Source organism: Falco peregrinus, chromosome 5 (genome assembly GCF_023634155.1).
Source record: "Falco peregrinus isolate bFalPer1 chromosome 5, bFalPer1.pri, whole genome shotgun sequence".
In the NCBI taxonomy this organism is placed as follows: Eukaryota; Metazoa; Chordata; class Aves; order Falconiformes; family Falconidae; genus Falco; species Falco peregrinus.
Genome location: NC_073725.1, coordinates 45,973,538 through 45,994,442, shown reverse-complemented (window position 1 = coordinate 45,994,442; position 20,905 = coordinate 45,973,538). Strand labels below are relative to the sequence as shown.

At 38.9% G+C, this 20,905-nt stretch overlaps 1 protein-coding gene across 2 annotated transcripts in view; it reads right to left on the bottom strand.

Annotated features, from left to right (window-relative positions):
• GPR158 (G protein-coupled receptor 158) overlaps positions 1-20,905 on the bottom strand; it is a 210,278-nt gene that overhangs the window by 93,756 nt on the left and 95,617 nt on the right. For both annotated transcript variants that reach the window (XM_005233875.3, XM_027781744.2), the window contains exon 4: positions 19,008-19,225. In XM_005233875.3, coding sequence (XP_005233932.1) covers positions 19,008-19,225 — 218 coding nt within the window. The remainder of the gene's footprint in view (positions 1-19,007; positions 19,226-20,905) is intronic.

The window sequence follows — 20,905 nt, the reverse complement described above, 5'->3', positions numbered from 1 at the left end:
ATACTGTCTGCACAATTAAAAATCTCCAATGGAATTCACAGAAATCATGACCGTTTAGGACATAGCCCTGAAATTCCACACAGTAGGATTTTCTTCCACTTGCATGTAACATTTGCTCAATTTCTCTTCCTCTTCCTCAACAGCTGCTTGTTTTTTTGCATCTGCCTTGCTTGTTGGCATTTATTTTGGGGTTTGCTTATTTATCTGGTTGTTCATCTTACATACAGTTCTGTTTATTGTCACTTCATCTGTGTGCTCATTTCCCTTTTGGAGTTTTACTTCTATGTTTACTTATTTGTGCCAGTAAAGCTGTCCTTTCTGGTTTTCCCTGTCTCAATGGTTACACATTGCTGACACCTAAATGCAATTTATTTTGCTTCTAGCTTCATGCTAACTTTCAATTAGCTACCTCTGCCACACATTTTCCATATTCTCTAGGTTTGTTTGCTTGTTAGGTAACTGAGATCTTGGAATAATAATAGTAGTAGTAGTAGTAATAATGATAATATATATTATATAGATAATAAAGATAAGTCAAAGGAGGAAAGGTAATGCTTGAACTAGGCATTAGCTTCAATCTAGTCTCTGTCCAGAAATAAAAAATTGGAATCAAACCAAAAGGAAGCAAAAAGTAGTACGATATATATATTAGGGGTCAAGACCAGATACGTACTGGTTTCTACCATCTTGTTCATCCTGAGCTAGAATTTTTTTAGAGAGTAGCTACCGTCCTTCAGTTCTCCAATGAACAACAAAATCCTCTAGGACAACTGTAGCAAATCTGATGCTTTTGTCAAATTGTCAGCCATGAGAAGAATTCAAGTGAACTACAATATGTGTTTCATAGGAAGCCATCAACAGGGCCAGCTAGCAAAATACAAGACAGGTTGAGGTACATGGTAGCAAATGCAAATAATGAAGTAGTGAGGACACAAGACATAAAGGTCCCTAAAAATCTGCATACTAGAACAGTAAAATGTCTTGCATCTCTATGTAATGTACTTTGAGAGGCATTTATGGAAAAAGTGAGCTTAAGTAAACTAGTATGATGTAGGCAGTGGCACAGGCCACATAGCCGAGCACATACCCTTGTGTTATACAGCCACTACAGACTGGACCAGCACTCCAACTCAAGGAGGAACACGCTAGGAAACATTCACAGCAGCTCCTTCAGCTGTGATACAGCTACTAACAGTTGTGAGATGCTACTGACTGTTTTGCATTTCAGTGACTAAAAGTTTTAAATAAGTGTTGGTGATCTACAGTAAACAAAACTATTCACAAAGTCAAGAAATAATCATGGTTGTTACTGGCTCTGAGTTTAGATATCACCTCCATGTGAGATTCAGGGTTTGATTGCAACTCCGTGTCCACATATAGGGTCAGTCATGATACATCATGTCATGCTACATGTTCAGTCCATAAACAAGTTGAGGAAGAGCTACACTGAAACTGCCTTTGTAGGCTTCCCCTTGGAAGATGAGATGTAATGGTGGGTCATGGTAACCCCACAGCAGGTTCTTTTGCTCAGTCAAGCAAGATGTGCTGATGAGAGGAGACAGAGCCTTGGGGCAAGGGGCAGGGAAAGCAAAATCAGGGTGCTGGGGTGCAAGGCAAGGCAACCCTGTGACACAGGAGACCTTGCCAGACCTTCATGTGGTCCAGACACCTAGGCAGTCAAAGCTGTTTTTCTCATTAACAGTGTTTTCAATATTTCACCACGTAAAAATATTCTTAATTAGCAAGACAAGGAAGTAGAGGCTGGTTCATTACTTCTGCTCTCCTGTGAGGCAAACATAGCAGTCTCTGCAGAGCAATTCCTTTACAGAAGGCCTCATTCACTGTTTATTAGAGAAATACAGCCATTTTCTAACTTTCTCATGTATCTTTTCTCATTAATAAAAGCAAACCAAACACACTATTACAGGGGGGAAGCCATTCACCACAGGTCTGTGCTGCCCTGTGAAGGGCAGTCCAGCTGAGACAGAAGCACCCCTTTGGCACAGAGTCACTGCCGGGCTCGGCTGAACCAGCAGGACTGGGGCTAACGCCTGCTTTGAAAACTGAACACCTGAACAGAAGGCGGCACAATGAAAGAGGGAGCGTATGCCTGAGTGAAGAACATCAGATTCTTTTTATATAGCTACTGCAAAACGCAGAAGACTGTGTGACCACTCATCAGTGCACGGATAAAAGTAAACACGACTGAGGTGCAGCTGCATTATTACCATGCAGGTGGCTAACATGTAGATCACCCCGATTCCATTACGAGTTTTTGAGGTCTACAGCTTTTCTAGGCAAGGAGCTAGCATGTTAGGAATGTACAGAGAGAAAACACAAAGTTATTAATCTGAAAAGAAAAAAAAGAAGTGAGATGGAATGGGCCGGTAAAAGTAGAAATAATGTGGGTCCTAGGGGTCACACCTGCTAACAAACACTCATTTGCAAAGTCTTGTGACACAGAAAATGACCAGTGAAACTTGAGACTTACACAGCTTTTCATAGTAAGATCACCACCCTTTATTCTCTTGAATATATTAGAAAAGGAGGTGTCTGGGTAGGGTGGCAGAGCAAAAATGCCTAGTAATCTACAGAATGGACTTGCAGAAACTGAAAGAAAATGAAGTAACACTGCACAGACAGATAAAGCTGTAACTACTGACAAAGGTAAAACATCAATTAGTTGACCTAAAGCAGTACTATTCACTATAATGAATTAAAATGATGTCAAGGAAAGTTACCAGAAAAATTCTTATAAATAACAGGGTTTTGTTCTAATCCACTTTATCCAAAGGAAATTAAAAAAAGAAAGTTCCAAGTCTTTATATTCTCCAGGATACTCTAATAAAGGGAATATGACCTTTACAAACAACTAATCATCAGCTGAAAGAAGACTGAGATGCCCTTTTCCTTCCATAGTACCTGTTATTATGCATGCTTTGTATCGATAAATACTCTAATATGTCACAATGTGCATAATAAAATCTAACTAATCTCATAGAATCACTCATAGAAACATTTGTTGGAAGGGACTTGTACAGGTCATCTCGTCCCATCCCCTGGCCAAAGCAGGAGTACTGCCAACACTAGATCAGGTCAGCCTTGGCTTTGTCTATCCAAGGTCTTGAAAATCTCCAAGAATGGAGCTGGGTAACTGACGTGCTACCCAGCTGACTCTGGTCTGGCACTTCTCTCCTACTGAGAAAGTTTTACCTAATGCCTAGCTTAAACCTCCGAAGCCATAATTTGTGACTTGTTTTCCCTTCGTCACATCCCCTTCCATCACTTGTTATTACTAAGGAGTGTTTGGAACCATATTCACAACTATCCTTCAAGCAGGCTGCTACTAGATTGCCCCGCAGCTTCCTCTTCGCCATCCTGGTGAAGCTTAGCTCCCTCAAGCTCTACCAGTAAGTTATATGCTCTAGTCTCCACTAGTAATCACCCACTGGACTCTCTCATCTCTCCACACTCCTCTTGAACCACTGAGCTCAAAACTGGACCGAGTATTTCAGGAGCAGCCTCACTACCCCTGAGTAGAGTGGAGTAACAGCTTTCCTTTGTCTGCTGGCCACCCTCCTGCTGCCCAGTATATGTTTTTTTCCTGGACTGTGGTGAGAGCTCACCGTAGGCTTATATTCAGCCTGATTACACTGGAGCCACCTGGTCTTAGCCAGGCTGCTACTCAGGGCATTTGATTAATGAAAAGATCAGGACAAATGAAAGAGACATACAAGATATGAACAGATTGTATCAAGGCAAGGGGTTTTCATAGAGCTTCCTCATCCACCTCATTCCAAGACAGCGTTTCAGCCAGAGTTTTTTATCTGTCTGACTACTGGCTCTATTTTTGATCTGAAGGAGCTAAAATTGCGTGTGTCTAGAGCATAAAAATGGAATTTCATTCTCTATTCTTGCTATTACCTTCAGCTACTTCTTAAACAAACTGACCAATACAAGAGGGCAGTTCCTAGATAAAAACTGAAATGGTGACTACAAGAGCTGAGGAACAAGCACATGTGGTATAACTCCCAGGTGTCACTGGAGAAGAATAGGTAAAGCCAGATCATGTTCATGTCACACTTCAAAAGCAGGATTTTCTGTGTTACTGTGCTATTTGGTTTGCTCCTGAAGCTTTCTCCATGGCAGGAATGAAATATTCATCAGCTCCACACGTGCTATTGCCAGTCCACCTCTCAACTTAGAGCTTTACTGTATATAGCCTGTGAAACTAATGAGGGGGTGGGGAGTTTATAGGTAGCGCAGGCCAAGTATCCCCCATCTCACCTTCTGTTTCCCCCTACCGATTGTCTTAGCAGAGCACATTTACTTGACCAGGCCTGCAAAAATAACACTGATGGTGAAGGGCTGCTTTATGCCTTGGGATTTGCTCAGTCTTCTCTCTGTCCATACTATCTAGACCACATTAGTAGCCTTCGAGATAAACAGTCATGCCTTATCCCTGGATCTCAGAAAGTGACACCACTTCTATGGCAAATCACATTAGGAAAAGAAGTCATTTGTGCCTCTCAGGCACAGTTAAAGGGTCATAAATAAATGCTTAACTATTTATTTGCATAAGGGAAATTAAAAAAATGTAGCTGGCCAAGTTGCATCAAGTGTAACAAAACAAAAAGCTGAAATGATGGATAAACAAGCACAGGAGATACAGCATTTCAATTCTCTGTGGTCCTAAGCAATCCAGGAAATACAGCAGCACTAATTAGCATCGAATTTCTGAATATCATCACACAAAGCCTGTGATATAAGTGTCAAAGTATTTTCAGAGAGGAGAAAAAAGAAGAAATTAAGAGCCTAAATGAAGCTAAAGTATTTCTGTATCTGCTACATTGTGTATTACTGAATTAACAGAACTGTAGACTTTTGGTGTCAGTCCAGGAAGACTGCAGATCTCCCTAGGGCCACATGTCACTGTGTATTATATGAGCATGGTACCATGGAAACCTAGTGAGGGGAAAAGGTTGGCATATTTTGATTTTTTTTTCACTTTCATTAAACAGTTCTGTCACTTTTACAATATAAAGAATGACTGAGTGGGGCTGTGATTTAAAGAAAATTTCCTTTTGCAGATGTGGCTTACCGCCACAACACGATCTTTTTTTTTTGTTACAGAACAGATAAATGAGGCCTACAAGAAATTATTAGAAAAAAAGCGAAGACAAATTTCATCTTTGATCTCACCTTTGAACACAACACATTCGTACTTACTAAACTGTAAAGGGTATGTACCACTCCGTGCACAACTGGAAAGCACACATGGACACATGACAGAATGATACAGAAGAAAACATATAGGAAGGACAGAAGGGCATAGAACATAGGGAACAGATACAGGTTTGCTCTGCTGTGCTAAGCTGATGTATTTGAAGTAACCAGATAAATTACTGTGCAAAACTGTCTCAAAACAAGTGAAACAAAAAGCTTAGCTAAAGATACATATGATGGCAGTGTGCTCGCTCCCTAGTGCTCCCTGGAGTAGCAGCTCAGGTGTGATCCTGGAGCTGCAGGTCTAGCAGATTCATTCAACTCCACACATGAGGACCCAGGAGATGTGATGACAAGTTACTGCATTGTATTCCCAGATCTGCCTTTTTCTTACTTCTCTGAAAACCCTTCCTGCTCAAATTCTTGTTTCCTGGTACAGGTGGTTCTCTACTTCTCTCAAACAACAGAAGGGAGAGGTTTCCTCAAGCTGAAAATATTTGGTCTGAAGTACAGCCGGTTGAAATGTTTTGTTACCAGTTTCTTTTCTTACTGAAATACGCCTTCCTAGCGAACAATTTATTTCAGTGTGACTGTAATTTTGCTTGGATTTCCATGTGCTCTTTTTCTAAAGCCCACTGAACTTCATCCCTGTCTCTCAACCTGTGTAACTTCTCCCAGCTACAAACACATTGTTATCTTTTTCACAGCGAAGAAGCTGTGTGGAAATACTGAAGTGCTACTTTTCATAAAATTTATTTCACTTGAAGTTTACCTTTAAGGAATAGAATACATTGATAATCTAGAGATATAGAGTATAGAGAAAGAATTCTTTCCCTGAGGCTGAGCTACAGCGAGCAATATGTTTGGCTCCTCTGTTAAGAGACAAAAGCCGGATCTTCCCAGCCGGACAGCCGCTGACATTAAGAGCAGAACTGCATTTCATTTTGGTGGTTATCTTAATCCTGTTTGCACCTGGACAAGGACTACTAGGGACTACAAAATGGGCACAGAGGCAACTGGAAGGAGTCCCCTGAAGCCTCAGTTAGATACCCTGGAACAGCACTGTTGTCATTTTTTTATTTTATTGATAATAAACTCCAGGACTGGTTAGGACTGCTACTGAGGAAAAGGGAAATGTCAAATGCCATAACAAGGCTACGCTTTCATTTTATTATTGTTGGTTGATGTACAACATCCAAGCAACTAATTCCCAGCTAACTGCAGGAAACACTCTTAAAGTGAGAAATGGTTGCACCTCTTGAAAATTTCTTTGTGAAGTAAGATGAAATTCTGTGTCCTGCTCAACCTCTTACCACACAGAGAAATAGTTTTAATGATAATTGTTCTATTTGAATAACAGCGTTCTAAAAGAGCACGGATTGCAAATACAGTAAATTTCATGTAAAGGCCAATTTTCCAAAGATAGGCCTACAGTTATGTGCTGCCACTTAAGCTATATTGGCAAACTGTCAGAATTTTCTGGCATCTGCAGGCTTTGTGCAGTACTCCTAAACCAAATAAATATAATCCTCATGTTTTTTCATTTTCCTTTAAAGAATACTTACACAAAGGTCAACTTTTTTTTCTATCACTAGTTGTACCTGAGCTCAAACAGAATATAATTATTAAATTTACTTTCTACTTGAAAAAAAATTAGGAAAAGCAAAGGTCAAGCAGCCATCAATCATAAATCAATTTCATTAAAAGTGCACAAGGTGTTAGGGATCCAAGAAATCCCCAAATATTTTATTTTCCAATTCATGTGGTCCTTGATCCTTTCTGTTATACAAGTAATGAAACCTGCTACAGTACATCATGATGAAGGTAAGGTGTTCTGCATTTTGAAACATGGGTCCTGCTGCATGTAAGTTGCACTACACCGCTTACAAGACAGATAGATACCTGAAAAAACAGTATTTGTTGGTGAAGAACCCTGACTGTGAAAATGTTTAATGTCCCAGGGGCATCTTTTCTTCTAAGAGTAGGAATTCCATCCTTATAGACACGCTGCTTAGATCAAGATAACTGGTTCTCACCAAATAGTCATGAGTATGCAGATGAAGGAAAATCAGTAATGAGGTAAATAATGTCTAAGTTCAGTTTCAGTCTGGTCCTTATAGTTAATTTGAAAGCTGAGTATGTAAAATTATGATTGTCAAAATTCAGGATCACTTAAAGTGCCTGTTTCACTAGGTTATGTATTAAATTAATGCAGAAATGAAATTAAAGGAAGATGCAAAGGCATTATGGTCTTCAAGAATGAAATGTGCTTTAAAATTGACAGTTGTTTAATCAGCAAGGATTTAATCAGCAAACAGACTATACAAAATATCTGATGGAATACAAAACCAAATTTCATGAGCAGGAGGAAGGGATCAGTTAGCGTGTTCCCCTGGTTTACTTTACAAATACCTTCAGAATACCTGAACTGAATTTCAGCTTTCTTATTCAGCATGGCATCACCTGCTACAGAAGATAATACCACAGCTCACTAAAACAGTCTGTATAAATTATAGTTCAATCACGTAGAAAGAAAGAGTTTATGGTAAATTACAGGATAAAAAAACAACCTGACTGCAAAGCTCAAGGTTCATAGTATCTCAGAGGAAACAAACCAAGAATGATGTAAGAAGAGAAGGGTTAGAATAAACCTGATAAAGATAAAAAAAATCTCATTATTCACATGACTGAGAAGGCAAACAAACTATAGATTAAGATCATTATACTAATTTCAAATCAAACAAAACTTTAAAATTATGAAGATTTTAAATCCAACAACAGTTTACTTTATTCACTTTCACTTTACAAGAGCTAAGTGGCTGAACTGCTCAGAACTAGTAACTTATGACTGGATCTGAGAAATGCTGATCCCCAAAACAGTGAGATCTTTTAGCTCTTCCGAATTTATTACACTAAGTAATCTCTCATTAAGTTTAGATCATGGATTTTATGTTTCACTGGAAATAAAAGTCTATTTGCCTTTGAAGAAAATATTACTATGTATAACTTAATTATTCTTCCTAGCACTGTACTGCCGAAAGCCCCAGCCCCAGGTCAGCTTCAAGTTATCACGGACCCTGCACAAGCAGAAAGTAAAAATGACTGTTAGGAGTTTAAGATAAGGGACAACAGTTGCAAATAACGATGGAACAACAAGGCAATATCTCATAGTGCAACAAGCAACCAGTCGTCCCAGCCTATCAGTATCCCACCTGTAGTCACATACTTTGTTAGCACTTGAATCTGAAGTCATGATATGGAGAGCAGGGGATGCTCTCAAAAAGCCTCTACTAAGCATGAGGAAAGTATGAACAGAACAAGGGTTGTTTTTTGAAAAATGTAACAAGATGATGATGGAGGCCAATGTTGAAACTTCTGCATCAAAGAAATGGCATCAGGACAGAGAGAAAAACTCATGTTGGAGTTCAAAAACCAAAAGGTACAGCTCATGTACGGTATCAGCAGGGAGATGCAATGAGGGCAATGCAAAGTGGCAGGAAGATAATAGTTTGCAGCATTAGTTTGACTAGACGGGAGCAGGCCATGACTGCATTTGCCAAGGCCAGCTGAAAGGACACTGCAGCAGTCGAGACACGATAACAAGGTGAGACAAGAATTTCAGGTCTGTAGACCAAGCAGAAAACATGTATTAGAAGGAGTTCAGGAAGGCTTAGACATAGCTGGAGGCAAAGTGAGCTCCAGAGTCCAAAATTATGTTAGATAACAAGCAGGTTGCTATAGCAACTAAGAAAGCAGTAGCTGGGATGTCTTAGAGGGAAGCAGGAGGAGATCAAGGTTTCTGTTCAGTTATATTGATATTGATGATAAGATGTCAGAGAAAAATGTCAAGATTTTATTCCAGACAGAGGGAGGCATGGCCAGGACAGGAAAGGCAGAAAGCAATCTGACTGTGTTCACAGCACGAAGTCCTAAAGAGAAGCTGACAGCATAAGGCTGCTGCTTGTGAGCTATAAACCTTCAACTGTTGCCCAAAGAAATGCATAAAAGAATGAAGAACAGGCATATGTTTTGGTCTCAACGATCTGTGTTCAGCTTTCACCATGATACAGCCAAAAAACCACAATAAAGCAGCACATAAAGTTTCTCTGTGGATGCCACCATTAAATAAAAGTTTTACAACAAAAAAAATCAGGTAAAAATGTAAGACACTTCCTAGAATAAGGTTTCCAATACAGTTTTATTTCTGCTATTTGAAAGTTCTTTTACTACATTTTTTCTGATAGTTTGTTTTCCCTGTTTCTTCATCTAACCTATTTCTTCTTTCTCTTTGAGTGGAATTTTCTACAAAATGTGGTTTTGCATCTTCAGATGTGCTTCACCTTAGTTATACTGGTTTTCAGCATCAAAATGGGGTCCAGGCACTGGCACGCTGGAATGGAAATCACAGCTGCATCAAAAAACACATTCCAATCTCTGAAACTTGGCCCTGTCCATTGGCCAAATACTTTTCCCAGAGACAAAGAGCTCATCAAGCAAATGACTGTCCTATGAAATTCTGCAAGCCTTCCTGGTTGAAAAGTCCCCCCACTACAACTTGGGCTCACACTTGGAATAGTTGTTCTGTGCCTATGCTTAAGACTCCTAAAACAAAAAGAAAGGCCTGCTGCAGACAGAAGTCTGCTCTTGGAATGGGAGGCATGCCAAAGACCTCATGCAAACCCCTGGGGACTTTGCTATTGCTATTGATTGTACAAGGAAGGTTCACAGCAGCATACAACTCCAAGACAAATAACAGGATAAATAAGTAATGTCTCTGTTATTCTGCTGACATGATAGGAAGTCTCTTCCCAGCAAATCTGTAAATGTCCATTCACAAACCCAAATGAAACTTCAGCTAAATGCAACTGTCCTGAAGTAACTGCATCAGAGAAGCAGTGGGGAAAGCTTATTATCATGTGACAGACCATTTGGTCTGCTCAGCTTCCCTACAAGGTCCACAAACACAAGACTCGGCAAGGACTGAAGACAGAGACTAACAGACAACCCAAAACCTTAGCAGTTTGCTCAGTTTTATTTCTAGCTCTGAAACAGCTTTGGAAGAACTATGCTATGCTGTAAATAGTTCTCATTGCTGGAAAATATATGCTGAAATTCAAGGATTCAATTACCTTTATTTTACATTTATTTTAAAAGTGAAATCATAGTGTTATACAATTAAACTTACATTTACTACTACTACAGCCTTGTCTCTGGGGACAGCAATCTTCCCAGCCAGCACCCTGCACTGAAAGTGCACTACTATCAGCTCCATCAATTTCATCTTTGAGGGTCTATGTTGTAGAGCTTGGTGGAATATTGGCAGAACAGATGATGACAATGATTTGTAGACTGCGAGGTCTTAAACAGCAAGACATTAAGGGTAACAAAGTAAAAGCCAGGAATCAGTCTCAAAGCCAAAGTGGAACAAACATGTCACGGTTCATGGCTGATTCACATCACTTTGAAGGCAGTGCACAGCCCTACAAGTCATGTATTTTGTTCAGATGGGCCCTAAGGTGCATAATTCAACTTTGGAGAAAAATGTTGGCTTAATATAAAGATATATGAAGAAGATCATAGGTCTTGAATCCTCAGAGCTACTGCTGAGTACCGATGAAAAGTCATTTTTAAGACCTACCGTGTCAATTAGGGGTAGACTGCCTAGCAAACACTGTATACAGACTTTCTGTGCTCCCTACCACCCTGCTCTTCTCATTATCTCTTCTTACGAGACCTAATTAACCAACATATTATATAGCTAGTTCCTTATTTTCTTCATACTTCAGTTTTTCCTTAGACCTAAAGTGTCTATAATGGAACTAGGTTTATTTTTCTATTCACAAGTATTTAATTCCTCTAAATCATATATTAGAATGCAAATATATACAGATATGAAACCTTTTTCTTATGAAGTGAATACCACAACACCCTGCAAACACAGGCCAATACAACTTTTGCAGCCATGGCTACCATTGCCTGCTGTCTTTGGGAACTCCAGCAGCCAGTATCATCTGGCACTCTCAACTGCTGCTGCAGGCTAAAAGCCCCTGCAGTTTTTATCTTCTCAATATGGCACTCTGCAATTATTTACGTGAGAGTTAAAACATTACAGCATCCCTAAAGGCATACCTTAACTATGCAGAAAAATGGGAAAGAACATTTCATGAGTTCTGTTTTATGAATAAAGGAAATGAGAATTCCACTAAAAATAAGTCTTAAACATCACCAATGTCTTTAAAGCTGCACACCTCAAGACTACAATGAACTTCTTTGAAAAATGACAAGAAACTAGGTTCTCACTGCAGGATATGATAAAGAAAGGGTGTATAAAGCACTGTACAGAATGTGTATGTGCTGAGTGAACTGTCAGGTATGCCCACCAACCAGCACAGCATGTAAAGGCAGCTGCTCCATCTGTGCAAGATCTCTTCCCTCTATCAAGTTTCCACTTCAGCTGAAATGTCAGAAATTGGTGTCTAGGGAGAAAAAAGCAGAATGAGCACCAAAGATGAAAGGCATCCAGGCATAAGCACATCAAAATGCCACTGTAGAGTTAAAAAAAAAAAAAAAAAAAAAGAATTAGCTGCTTTACATTAGCAGAAAAGGTATGTTTGCAAAGCCAGCATGCTTTAATATTTAAAGATGTATCACGCATCAATAGCCTGTGATTATCTCACTCTGAATTACTGCATCCTATCATGGCTGCAGTAAGGGAGAAAAGATATTCTTGATTTCTCAGTATTAGAAAGGGGAACTAAGCATTAATTTGCATGTTGCCTTTCCATCTATGTGCAGTTTCCTGCAGTGTTTAAAATTGCATTATTTAGGGCCTGTCTTCAAAGTTTTGAAATAATTTTTAACAGAACACTTAAACGTATTTACACTAAATGGAAAAATAGGAAAGCTGTAGCATAGAATATCTAGCCATCCTGAACTCCAAACACTGGAAAACTGTATTTGACAGAGTAAAAACCATATATAACCAGTCAGTTGTTTTCATTTGCTACAGTTCTCTCAAGAGATGTAAAATGATTTATTCTTGTTGATGATTAGCCATGTGTCTTGTTAACTGTGAGGTTTTTCCCTGATCAGTGTTCCAGATATGTATTTTTCTCCTCTCATTAAAAGTATGTGCATTTCTGTATTTCCAACAGTTCTTGAGTGTTCATGAATGGAGGGGGGGTGGGCACCAGTACAATACAGGGTCATTTAGTTATAAATTTCTAATATTTGGGATTGGAAATAGTCTTGAATAGGGCAAAGCCCTTCATTTCAATGGGCTCTATCAAAATCCTTCATCACTGTTAATGCCATATGACAAAACCATTCCAAACTGCTGTTTTGAAGACTCTCCTTTAAGCGTTTTTTCCCATTGTTTTTCAGAGCTGAAAACAACCTTTTCCAAGTGCGCTCATTGCTGCCAATTTTACCTTGATGTGCTGGATGTACATCTACAGATGCTGGCCACAGATACTTTAGGAAGACTGAACCACCAGACCCGCCCAAGGTTTCCTCCCGCACACCTGCAGTTCCCCTGCACGCTCAGGATCTGGCAGCACAGCAGAGCATGATGAGCAAAGATGATGGCAAAGTAGCCTGGCTTTAGTGCAACTACTCTGAGGCCTTTAGCATTGATCTGAATGAGAATTCACAGTCAATGACCTTTCTGAACATGTCTAGTGTGAGTCAAGGCTGGCATCACATTGTCATTCCTCCTTTATCACTGAAGTAGAAATTTGCCTCTTCTATGCTACAGCTGAGATCAGCTTCTCTGGTGTCTTTGCCAGTAGTGGTTCTTAGCATTTCTTAAGGGCACTTAAAATTCCTCCCAGCAGTTGTATTCTACCTGACAGCTCCATGTTTGAGCTGGTATGCTGCTAGGTGAAGGTCAGTTATTTTCAGCTCCTCTTTCTGATTTATTTGAAAAGGCAGCCTGATAACTGATGAGCTCTTTAGGTTCTTCACAGGTAATGTCATTCCACGGTCTGGTACTTTTGTAAGAACGTGTTTACAATGCAGCTGGTTTCCTCTCTAAGGCTCTGGTAGATCTTTAGCCCTTGAAATCCTTTTTTAGCTTTGAAATTAAAAAAAGTTTTTTCTTTATATTTATTTAAACATTCTGTTTCTTTCTGGTGCTGTATAGCTTTGCTACCCTTACACTGCATGAAATCAATACTGCAGTTGGTCACTCCCTGTGCGCTCTCCATTGGTTCATGTAACCCTACTCACATAGATGAATTCTCCTATTTTGTTGATGCTTTTTCTTAAAAATCAATATTAAGTTGCTTATTTTTTGAAAATATTTCTTTTAGCACCAGTGATTTCTGTCCTTGCTGGCTACTTTTGTTAGCTTAGCCTCATACTTTTTGGATGTGTTTTTAGTAGCAATGTTTGCATTATCCAATCAATAATTCCATAGCACACAAGGATGTTTGCTAGTGTTCACCTTGAGTTGATTCGCTTCTTCGTTGTTCAACTTAGAGAACGTTTTGCACCTCTGTATACAGCCATGAAGATCTGACTCCGTAGGGCTGAAAGCTGTTTTTCAAAATCCTTTCATAGTCTGTCAGTCTTTTGACAACCAAAGTAATACAAGGAGTCTATTCCTTTATATGCTCCTCTACAAATGCTAGGACACATATCTAGCCCACCCCAAGTGCTGAGAGCTTCAGTTGGGCCTGTTCCTTGTTTTGCATCCAGTGTCCCTTTACCCCTCTTACACTGCAGAAGCCTCAGCATCTCCCCAGCTGCAGTACTCAGCAAAATCACCCTGTCAGGCCAGTCTATCAAAACTCCAACATTTCCACTACTGAGGAAAAATCTTTCTCCCAGGCTTCACTGACTCCCAGTGTCATTAAACTTGTGGCGGCAAGTGCTGTCAGCTTTTCTGATGGGATTTCATCCATTTCCATCTCCCAGGAGCTTTTCAGTCTCCTGCAGCTTGTGTCAATGCCTGGCTCAGGGTTTCCAGTTTTCACTACTGCTTGGCATGAGGGTTGTCTAGAGTAGCTAACAATTTCTTTTAAGTGATCTGCACATCTGCTTTCGCTTCTATATTAGCTGTGAATATTTTTTTCATTTTTTTTCTTTGTTTGGCACTTTTCCTCCATTTATTCTCCTGCTAAAAATGCTTTGTCTTTTCCCATTATAGCAGAAGCATCTGCTTTATCTGTTACATTTTTCATCCTGTCTTTCCCTACAATGCTTTTCACTAGTGGTTTAGCTTCTGCTACTCCTGTGCCTTCTTCCAAATTTCTTCTATTCTTACTTTGGAGCTCTCCCTTTTCTCGGCACAGGGCCACATTTTCTGCCTGTGATTTTCTCCTGTTATGACTCTTGTAGTTTAATAACTTTACCGCTGAGCTAATCTTGGGACTGCTGAGTCACTTTCACCTGTGTTTGACAATGCCTCGAATTCTTCAGCACTGATCTGAGCTTTCTCACAGTATCTTTCTGCAGTTCCATTTTGTACTGTTTGCCAAAGCTGGCTACTGCTTTAAGTCATTAATTTGCCATTTCATTTACAGGTTGGCAACGTCAAGATTTTGGTCAGTAGTACCAGTGATAGTTTGGAGTCACTGTGTCTTGGAAAAGTGAGTTGCATTTTGTTTTGCCACCTATCAAATGTGTAAGTCCATATGAGTAACTACAATGCTTTCAAGAAGAGGCATGACATCTACCTTAATGACTCTTTGCCAAGAGTCTTTTCTGATTCGTCTGATTCAGACTCTAGTGTCCTACCTCAGGTCATGGCCTGTGCTGCATTATTTAAGGAGAGCAGCAGAGAGTTATCCTTTCTGGACTATCTTCCCAGTTTCTAACAATAAAAAAAAAATGGACTTCATGTACCAGATGTTTCACAAAAACCACTGTGTTTAAACAGCTAATAATGGAAATACCCTTCAAGATTCCTTCTGAACTCTATCTGAATTGATTTATACTTTGGGATCCATTATATTTTTTGCCAATGAGTGACACAAAGCAATTAAAAGTTGTGTAAAACACCTACTTGATTTTTTTTAACCTCTTGAGAGATCCCTTGAACACCCTCTAGCGATACTAAAAAAGGAACCATGAATATTTCTTCACATGTCAACATGTCCCTGTCTTACATGATCTTATACCACATTTCCTGCACTGTCTTTTCCTTTGTCATCTCTTGGTTACCTACAAGAAATGTGACTTCCCTAGCCCCTTGAGATCATGGATTTTTAAGAGCTTTTGGTGGCAGACTTTGGAAAAAGTACTCTCATATCCACATGCTCATAACCCACTTTCACAGAGCTATAAATACATTTGTAGGGCATCACATTGTCACAAGAGCCCACTTCCCACACTTACCCATGGACCCATTAGTTCTACTTTTTATTACCATTTCTATGAATTTGCAAGCATATAAGTTGGACCTATTGATCTTTAGTTCTTGTCACAATTATGGGAATTCTTTGTAAACACTGATGGCACATTTCTCATCTTCCATTCCTCCTCTACTGCTATTAATGTAAGCAGTAGCTTGCTCCACAGTAAGTAATTCCACAGTTTTGTAGAGGAGTTCTTTCAGAAGCGTGGAGAGGACTCTTTAGAGGCATCTTTAGTTCTAAAAGAAGACACCTTAAACTTCAGAGACTTGTAAAGGTTCCTCTAAAGAGAAACCTGGCTTTAGTCACCTGGCTTGCTGTAGGCTTTGGCTATTTATTACCATTCATTTTGCCAAGATCTTTCACTTGTGGAACCACTTTGGCTGATACTTACCATGTTTCCCTGTAGATCGTTATTACATTCTTGGTCAGTAATAAAGACCATGTCAAAATGAAAGTCATGTTGCCACATTCTGTCAACGATACTTTGGCATTAATTGTTGAAAACGTTTCTGTTCTTATTACTGTGTTCTTTTGGAAGTGGAGCAGTAGATCTTTACAGGGCCCTTATGGACCTCAATCAGTCTTTGTCTGAATTATTATTCTCACAGTCAAGGTGCCAGGAGTGTTTCTTCCCAGGGTGCTTTCTGCTGGCAGACCTTAACTTTTCAGGACCTTAGCTTTTTGAAGTTTATATTTACCAGGAGCCTCCATGAAGTACAAGCATTAGTGTTTTGCACAGTCACTTTTACTGGAGCAGTAACCTGATCCCATTTGCATGCTCATTTTACCCATCAACAACTGTACCAAAGTACCACTCTTCCTTTTTTCATCACTGGCATCTTCATTTAGCATTTTTTTTTATTCTTAACCCTTATCTTTCACTCTTAAAACACTCTGAATATTGTTTCTTGATATGGTAGCAGTACACAGTTCTTTCTGTTAAAACGTGCTATCAAAAATTACTTGTTGTAACTATTTGAATATTGCAGTGCCATATGTGGGAGTGAATCCAAAAAGTGCTCTCCTCTGACACCCACCCAGCACAATGGAAATGAGCAGTTTAACACAGTAACTTTAATCACAGACAGACATACTAACGTAATTGAGGTTTGTTTTGCTAACAGTTGGCAATTCTCAAAATGCAGATATTTTTAATATATTTTAATATTTGTTCTTCCATTTTTGTGACTTTCTCCCCTTGGTGGAGAGTACATAGTCAGTTACTAGTCTTCTAACTCCTTCACTCCAAAATTCTGTCATTACCCAATGTAACCAGCAGTTTTCTTATGCAAATACTCATTGTTCCCAGTATGTTTCCCCTTTACATAGCTTGTCATTTCATGATAATCACACAAGATCTTTATCTTTTTAAAATCATGCTGTACCAACAACGTAAAGAACATAAAGGAATCCAAGAAAAAAATCCAGTTGAATGACATGAAAAGCAATGGAACACTTATTTATGAGTTTCTATTCCTTGAAAACATTGATCATACAGGAAAGGATTGTTAATCACCATATTATTCCTCCCCTTTCCCTTGTGAAATATATATTTAGAGCAAAGTCAACTCTCTTCTAATGTAGCAAAATTATAATTGAATTAATCTCTTCGAACTGAATGAAATACAATGTCTCAAAGACAATTCTCTTTCTGGAAAAAAGAATGTTTTGTTTTATGTCTGGTTCTCACCCGTTCAGATATCATGATGTCTAATGGTAAGAGGTAACCTGGAAAAAAGTAAGCTCAAGCTTTTGCATATAGACTGAAAAGTTCTTTAGAAACAAGGAAAGGTGTGTGTATATGCCTCTTTAGTATTGCTTTGGTATTAAAAATTCAGATCCCATCTGGTTCTTTACTCATAGCCTACTTTAGGAAATGCCTAATCATCACAGAAGTAAAAATGCACCTTTTGTTACCGGCAGGTTTTCTGAAATACCAGATTTCTGTAGTATGATTATTAAAGATATATATATACATACACATAATTTTTTTTTTTACTGTAGTGGATACATAGAACATATGTAAGTGTAAAAGTGCAACAGTGTAAACAGTTTTACTCATCTCTGATCTCAAACTATTTATGAGAAAATACATGAATTTCTTATAAAACAATCCATATTTCAGTGTAAAAAAAAAATAAATCAGGCCAAACTTGCAATAGCTGCATGTCAAGTAATCTACTCTGTTCATTTTGTAACTCAGGAGTGTAAAGTTTTTACTCACAAAGAATGCTTCTTTCATGATGCTGTCTATGACATTAAAAGTGAGTAACATTACCATACAGACTAAAATCTCACAAAATTGGAATTAAGTTCTTCTGCTAAGTTAACATTAAGCAACTAAACAGATGCCTACAACAGATTTTTCATAATGAAAAGCTTTATAAATACAATTAAGTCTGTAATTTGAATCATTTTATGCAATACCATTAAATACAAAAACTCTGTCAGAAACAGAAGAGGAAAAAAAAAAAAAGTTACTGCTCATTCTGTGATTTCCTGCCAGGATATTAAAGTATTTCAAAATGAGCCATGCATTAGTAACACAGTGTAGGATTAGGAAGACTGTGGGATCAAGTGTTTCAAAAACCAAAATGGAAATGCTTATCTATAGAAAGTGGAGCAATCTATTAATTTCAACAATGTAGCATACTGTGTGCACACCTACATCTCCCAAATGTAGGTAGTGAATACGTGCCAGCTTCAGTTCATTGCTTTTTTTTTTAGTAAATTGGAAACTTCAGAGAATATTCTGCATTTACTAAGGCAACAGTGAGATTCCACATGTTATATGTTAAAAGATTTTGAGTGAGCTAAAATCAGACGGTTCATTAGGTTAGTACATAAAACATAACCGTAGCCTCCATCAGCAATTTACAGACACTCCTTTTAATATATTAATACTTTAGAGAAAAAGGAAGATCTTTAACCATAGAATCAAGTTTAAAGTCTCTAGGAACTAGAATTATTTGGAGAGATTTTTCTTTGATATAATTATTTACCAGCTAGTCTCTCAAACATACTGAAACCAAACATCATTCCTAGCAGTAGTAAAACAGAGACTTTCAAGATCCTGAGACTATAAATACCCACAAGTCTTTTAGCTGCCTGCATAATTGGCCTGATTTTCCAAAATTACTTCAAACATAATAGGTTTCCATGATTTTTGCTGACCATCCATAAATGTAAGTGGATTTCACTGGGACGTACAAACTGCTCAGCATTTTTTTTCAAAAACTACATAAACAATTTAGGTACCTCCATGACTAAAGCAAAGCATTCCTGTTTGGAAAGCCCATCCCCTCCTTGAGCTGAGCTCCTTACCTGAGAAACTGACTGTCAAAATGAGAAGCTATACACCTAACATACATCTGTACCACACAATGAGCAGGAATATCAAAGTAAAACATGTCTGCTTACCTTTGCCTTGCGAAAATGGTACACTACCAGCATGCTTATGAAGTCCAGAAGCATACAGAGTGTTTGGAATGAGATGATAGCCAGCCGTAAATACTTGTCCTCCTGTGCATAGCAGGGAGTATCATCTGTACAGTAAGAACATCCTTCCCTGCAGGGTAGGCAGGTGTAGACTTCCTCCGATAATTCACTGCCAGAAAAGCGATTTTCTGCATCCTTTCCTGAAAGTATCAGAAGGGTAAGGGGAGACACCTTTAGTTGTACAGGATGCTCCATACAGCAGCAAAACAGTCCTCTGCTGACTCCCTCGCCCTCCCGGTTGGCCCCTCTCATTAAGTTACAAAATGGCTTGTCAGGGCTGCTTTTCTCATTTCACCCTCCTTTGTCATGTTCAGAAAATGCAGACCAATTTAGACATGAGGGAAAATGACCTTATCAAATGCCAAATGCTCTCCCATTGTATTTAATGTGGGCCAAATCTGCACGGGAAATTATTTGAAGGAGACTTCTGAATGGGGAAAAATTACATCAAAGATTCAGGAATAAGGAAAGGATTTTACAGACACATGAAGAGCAGACACATTAACTACCTAATGTTCACAGTACAAGCTCTGATCCTATTTCAGATTGTTCCTCAATTTCATAAAGACACTATCAGTGAATTAATTACCTTCAAATTAGATAAAACCCTTCTTAATTAACATTTGTTCACCATGCTGTTGCATGACTGCACTACTCTGTCCCCAAAGCAAAACCAGTGCACTTACACTAAGTATAATTTTCCATTGTTCACACAAGCACACCAGGAAACCTGGAGAACCTACTGGCAAGTTAATGTTGTCTATGAAAATTAGTGATTCTTGAGCTGACATTTCAATCCCACCAACAGAGGACACCGGAGGACTCCTACTTTTTCTGATCCATAAACACTTGCCCGTAACCCCCTGTAAAGGCTGCTTACTCTACAGGCAATTAACGGATAAAAAGGTGAAAGAAATGGGGTGAAAAAGAATATTGTTAAATAAGAAGAAAAACTGAATTAGCTGAAAATGTTTAATGTAAGCAAGACAGCCTCAGGAACTTCCAGAAACAAGAGAATGTGGCCGAAACCAAATCAAAAGTGTGTTAAAATGCATGTTAAATTCTCCCACTTTCGCAAGACCAGAGAATTGCTCCACTGTCTTTGATCAAAAGTCCCCTCCATCAGTGAAAGGAGTAAATCATGAGTTGTTTAGTCTTAATTCAAGAGGCAGCCTATTCCACCAATGTTGCACACGCATACTGACTGATGAAACTCTCTTCAGACTTTTAGCTTGAAACATTTGAAGCAGAGGGTTATTTACAAGGGTAATTATTTCTTGCTTTCTCAAATCTATGTACGAGTGCACATGAGCACACATCTTCTTACAGACAAAGCCTGAGAAAGGGATAAAAAGCCTGTATACCTAAGTCTGTTTATTTGGTGTGCTGTTCCAGCAGCCTTGTGCTCCTTGTCCTCAGCGTAGGATGCTTCGCTCCTGCATCCCGCAGTGAGCAGAGAATAGGCTGGTATTTCTCATGCAGACTGTGAATTTCTCTTTGGAGCTTTATTCTAAACAAAGATGTTGGAAACCTGAATATAGCTGAGTAGTGCTGACTCATGCTGGTAGCCAGATTTTCTTAGATACAAGCAGACAGCAAGAAGAGATCTTGTGTCGTCTTGACCGAGACTGTGGGAGGCAGGAATGGAAATGTTGGAAAATAACTGTGCTTGGGGATCCCAAGAAGGTGGAGAACCTCTAAGCAACATTAATGCTGAAGATACTCTATGACTGGAACTTCTTTTTAGAGCAAACACCCATGGACCTCAGCCTGTTACCATTTCAAGAGCTTTGCCAGAAACCACCTTCTCTATATCCAAC